At 38.2% G+C, this 5826-nt stretch overlaps 1 protein-coding gene across 1 annotated transcript; it reads right to left on the bottom strand.

The window, feature by feature from the left end:
* Nucleotides 1399–2159, bottom strand: LOC104698801. Its single transcript, XM_010414193.1, has 2 exons — nucleotides 2005–2159; nucleotides 1399–1936 (listed from the first exon to the last, which is right to left on the bottom strand). Exons 1-2 carry the CDS (start codon nucleotides 2157–2159, stop codon nucleotides 1399–1401), a joined length of 693 nt encoding a protein of 230 aa, XP_010412495.1.

The raw sequence follows: 5826 nt of genomic DNA, 5'->3' as shown, positions 1-5826 counted from the left end.
TTAATTCTGCTTAGTCTTGTTTATTGCACTTGTTCTACAGTTTAATTCAGCATTAGTATTGTCTTAAGTTGCCTTAGTTCATTGCATTTCATTATTGTCATTAGGTTGTTAGAAACAAATCAACTTGATATTTGGCTTAACTTGAATGCATTGATCACATCTTGACTGCTTACATATCACACTCTTTATGGATTGACATCCTTTATGCTACAACATCATAAGGGTATTGAAACACCTTGCATACATTTTGATCATCTTAGCCTAAGTCTGTTTGTTTGCATGTCATCATTCATTCATTCATAGGTTAAGATAGAAAAATTCTTGTTTCAGTTTGTTTTCCGACTAAACACGCAAGACACACATTCTTCTCATGAATCGATTGTGGCATTCTTACAACCATACCGTGTCTCACCATATTGTTCATTACTCCAACACTTACATGTTCCAGACGTGCATGCCATGTTAGAGTAGTGTTGTTGTCTTGGATATAAAGACACTTAAGAAACTCAACTTCCATTGGCGTCTTGTAGAGACGGTTTGATGATCTCTTGACTTGTACTAACAACCGTCCAACTGGATCACTTAAAGTTAACATGTCTCCCTTCATGTTCACTTCATATCCAAACTCAGTCGCTTGTCCTAGACTGATAATGTTGTGCTTCAGGTTGGGAATGTAGTAAATCTCCTTGAGTGATCGCCTCTCACCCGTTTTTCCCACAAAAACGATTGATCCCTTTCCAATTATGTTGACAAATGAACCATCACCAAACTTAACCTTCACTGTGATATTCATATCTAAACTAGAGAAGAATTCTTTGTTTCCCGTCATGTGGTTACTAGCACCGTTGTCAAGATACCATACACTTTCATTGTTGGTATCATAATCCTTGGGAAACACCTTATCCTCATTCAAGAACACCACCTCATGAACGTAAAGTGCATCAGCTTCATGAGTTTCATTTAGATTTGTCTCTTGATGTGCAACTTCTTTCGCAGGACATGAAGATGCGTAGTGACCCGGTTTATCACATCTCCAACAAATTATTTTAGATAGATCCTTCTTCTGGTTTTGATTCTGATTTTGATTCTGGTTTTGTACTTGATCTGGATTGTCTCCTCCACGACCCTGGCCATTGAACCTTCCTCATCCCCTGCCTCTGCCAGAGCTATCTCCATTGTAGTTACCACGACCAAAACCACCTCGACCATATCCACCACGGCCATATCCTCCTCGACTACTTCCTCTTCTTCCATAACCTCCTCTCTTATAGCCTCCTCTGTTTCCTTGATAACCACCGTAGCTTCCTTGATTGCTTGAATTTGAGAACATAAGTTTTGCTTGGTCTTCACTCTGGGTCTCCTCCCCTACACGCTCTTCATAAGCTTTTATACGACCAACTATGTCTCCAAATCCAGTTGTCCTNGCGTCTTGTAGAGACGGTTTGATGATCTCTTGACTTGTACTAACAACCGTCCAACTGGATCACTTAAAGTTAACATGTCTCCCTTCATGTTCACTTCATATCCAAACTCAGTCGCTTGTCCTAGACTGATAATGTTGTGCTTCAGGTTGGGAATGTAGTAAATCTCCTTGAGTGATCGCCTCTCACCCGTTTTTCCCACAAAAACGATTGATCCCTTTCCAATTATGTTGACAAATGAACCATCACCAAACTTAACCTTCACTGTGATATTCATATCTAAACTAGAGAAGAATTCTTTGTTTCCCGTCATGTGGTTACTAGCACCGTTGTCAAGATACCATACACTTTCATTGTTGGTATCATAATCCTTGGGAAACACCTTATCCTCATTCAAGAACACCACCTCATGAACGTAAAGTGCATCAGCTTCATGAGTTTCATTTAGATTTGTCTCTTGATGTGCAACTTCTTTCGCAGGACATGAAGATGCGTAGTGACCCGGTTTATCACATCTCCAACAAATTATTTTAGATAGATCCTTCTTCTGGTTTTGATTCTGATTTTGATTCTGGTTTTGTACTTGATCTGGATTGTCTCCTCCACGACCCTGGCCATTGAACCTTCCTCATCCCCTGCCTCTGCCAGAGCTATCTCCATTGTAGTTACCACGACCAAAACCACCTCGACCATATCCACCACGGCCATATCCTCCTCGACTACTTCCTCTTCTTCCATAACCTCCTCTCTTATAGCCTCCTCTGTTTCCTTGATAACCACCGTAGCTTCCTTGATTGCTTGAATTTGAGAACATAAGTTTTGCTTGGTCTTCACTCTGGGTCTCCTCCCCTACACGCTCTTCATAAGCTTTTATACGACCAACTATGTCTCCAAATCCAGTTGTCCTTAAATCTAAGACTTGTTCCAACGATGCAACGATATGAATATATTTGTGTCTTGGAAGTCCTGTTAAGAACTTCTTTACCAATTTTGATTCTTCAATAATTTCTCCCAAAACAGCTGACTGCGATGCTAGGCCTGAGATTTTGCCAGCAAAGTCTTTTCACCATTTCATAGCAAGTGCATCGAATGTCCAATAACACATCTCATGATCCATTTAATCCACATATCAGAAAAACCTGCTGCAATAAGCGTGTCTTCTAAAAAATCCCATGTTATCCTATCATATGTTTTCTCAAAATCAAGTTTGAGCAGCATCCCACCCTTGCGACCCTCCTTCCATTTCATTGAATGTACTGCTTCCTGGACCACTACAATACTACTTAGCACATGAATAAAACATGGTTGTGCAGGGCCAATCAACTTAGTTATCACCTTCAATATAGGGGAAGATGTTGGTTGAATGTTGTGGAGATTAAAGATTGTATATATCGGTGGATTTAAGTAATCATCACTACCTAACGATGGAAAGATAGACTTATACACTTTACCTCGTATTTAATTTACCCGCTCAAAAAAAAGAGATAATAATTAAAAATAATAATAATAATTTGTCCGCTCTATCTTGTTGAATATGGGATGTTTTATCGTGCTACGCTCAATTTAAGCGAACATTGTAAACAATATGTAAATTATAGCATATTGTAGATGTATTATATATATAGTACATGTAATAGGTTTATACTCTTTTAATATGTCGAATTAAGTGTAGTTTCACATGTTCGCTTTACATCACACCAACGAAATTGATATATTTTGAATGATATATGTATATATGAATTGACAACGTAAATTACTTGGTCAATCACATTGAAATTTAGAATATATATAGAAACACATAAATACATTCGTACAAACAAAAACAATGTTAATGCATACGTGCTAACGATTAATTGCAACCTCAAGTGGCTCAAAATTGTCCGTTATCTAACAAGGCATCGTCTTAAGCAAAAAAATAGACCAGATATATGTTGTCGAATCTTTAAGATGAAGCTATATAAACTAATGGAACAGGTGTTGTAAATTCTGGTATGTTTCATATTATTAATAGATTGAACTTTTTGTCCGTTGATGTATTAAAACCTTAATTTATTAACAATGCCTTTTGTGTGTGTGTGTGTGTGCAGCTATGTATACAATAGAATTCCCGAAGAGAGGTCTGCCTCATGCACACATGATTTTATTCCTGCATCCAGACTATAAAATGCGTACACCAGAAGACATTGATAGATTCATTAGCGCTAAGATTCCTGATAAAGTACTGGACAAATATTTATATGAAGTTGTTTCTGATGTTATGATTCATGGACCTTGTGGTATTCATCACAAAGAAAATGTTTGCATGAATAATGGTAAGTGCACTAAATTTTTTCCAAAACCATTAATGGAAAACACTGTCGTCGACGACGCTGGTTATCCAATATACAAACGGAGACAAGACGAAAGATTTGTGCATAAAAAAGGTTTTGATTGTGATAACAAATTTGTTATTGCGTACAACCGGGATTTGTCTATCCGTTATCGTGCTCTTATTAATGTTGAGTGGTGTAATCAATCACGCTCAGTGAAATATCTTTTCACGAACATCACCAAAGAGCCGGATTACATTAGTGCTACTGTAGGAGAGGAAGACGAGCAAAATGAGATCAAGAAATATTATAGCTGCAGGTATGTATATTTATAAAAATTTTAAAAATGTAAAACCAAATTAAACTTACGTAAAAATTTTGTTATTTTTATTAGATATGTCACCGCATGTGAAGCAGCTTGGCGAATATTGGCTTTTCCGATTTGTTATCGTACTACACCCATAGAAATACTTACGTTTCATCTTCATGGACAAGAATTGGTTGTTTACAACGAAGATGATCCTATCACAGATGTTATGAAGCGTTCAGCCAGAGGATCTAAATTGTTGGCTTGGATGGAATGCAATAAAAAATACTCGGAAGGTAGAAGTCTCACTTATGCTGAATTTCCTAACATGTTTGTGTGGGTTAAGAGTAAAAGAATCTGATAACCAAGATCTAAGAAAAGAAAGACTTTTGCAGTAGGTAGAGTTACTTATGTACCACCTTCTATAAGGCAGGCCTATTACTTGAGAGTTTTACATAATACAGTTCCAGGAGCCACAAGTTTTGAATTTTTAAAGACGATTAAAGGTAAACTGTACGGGGAATTAAAAGATGCCTGTTTTGCATTGGGATTATTGGATGACGACAAAGAATATATTTTAGCTATAAAGGAGGCAAGTACATGGTGTTTTGGACTGTTACTAAGGAAGTTGTTTGCCATACTATTGCTTTCAAAAAGTGTTTCAGTGCCTCTCAATCTTTAGGTCGCTACAAAAGATATATTGTGCAAAGATATTTTATATTTGCAAAGTGTTCCGGACATCAACCCTATCGCCCAAACCGTTGAACCAGATCCTGTACCACATCCCGTACCAGAAGTACGAGAAGACCCTGTGACACGATCAAAGGCTAAACAGCTAAGAAAGAGGTTTAACCTAGCTGTTCAAGACATTGTAATCTCCCTAGAGCTGAAGGACGTCAACTGGTCTGTACCACCATCATGCCGCCACAACAGAGATGACCACATTGCTGAGGAAGAGCTTGCTGAAGCCTTCACCCAAATGAGCCTGGATCAAACCAGTTCCCGAGGTATGAAACCTCTTTTGGCAGGTCAAGGAACCTCAAGCAGCCAAGAGAAGATATTGGATCTGCAAGAGACGTTTGATACAAGCTACACCTCTGATCAAGATAGTGAAGATCAAGACCAAGACATAGAGGACATGGAGGAGCATCAAGAGGCTGATCAAGATACTCTGGAGGAACTCCAAGAAGACCCCTACTTCAGTAAACAAGCCAACAAGCGAGTTGATAATAGGATTTTCGCCCAGGGTATCAATTCCCTATGCAGTTGTAGTACAAAGGGTTATCAATCCAAATGGTTGTTATGCTAGCAGATAAGATGCAATTAGAAACAAGCAAGTCAAGCCAAGCAATAAATGGGTTTGATCTAACAATCCTAAAATAAACAAAAGAAAGCAAATAAATAAGAACCACACGACCTAAGCACTCGATGCAAGCATTCGAGTACAGGATCGGGTGGGGTGGTTGAGTAAGCAAGACGAGTAAGAACAGCTCGAAAGTATACTCGAAGTAGGTGATCGTGTACCTGTTCAGGTAAGGGATTGAGTTATGAATAAAATGTAAACAATCTAAATACTAAAGCTCCTAAGGATGGGGTACTTGACTCCTAAGCGTTCTTGACCAGAATGGATGTCCTACATGCCTCAAGCAAATATTCCCTAGACAATGAATCTCTAAAATCTTATTAAAACACTCTCGTGATAGAAACAATAAACCTTAATCACTCCCCTACCCAACTCTCGTTGGAGAAACATGATCAAGCAAGCAATACAAACCAATTCATTATTGTC

The sequence above is a fragment of the Camelina sativa genome, chromosome 6, assembly GCF_000633955.1.
Source record: "Camelina sativa cultivar DH55 chromosome 6, Cs, whole genome shotgun sequence".
Classification (NCBI taxonomy): Eukaryota; Viridiplantae; Streptophyta; class Magnoliopsida; order Brassicales; family Brassicaceae; genus Camelina; species Camelina sativa.
The sequence above is the reverse complement of the archived record's forward strand: the minus strand, read 5'-3'. Positions and strand labels throughout refer to the sequence as shown.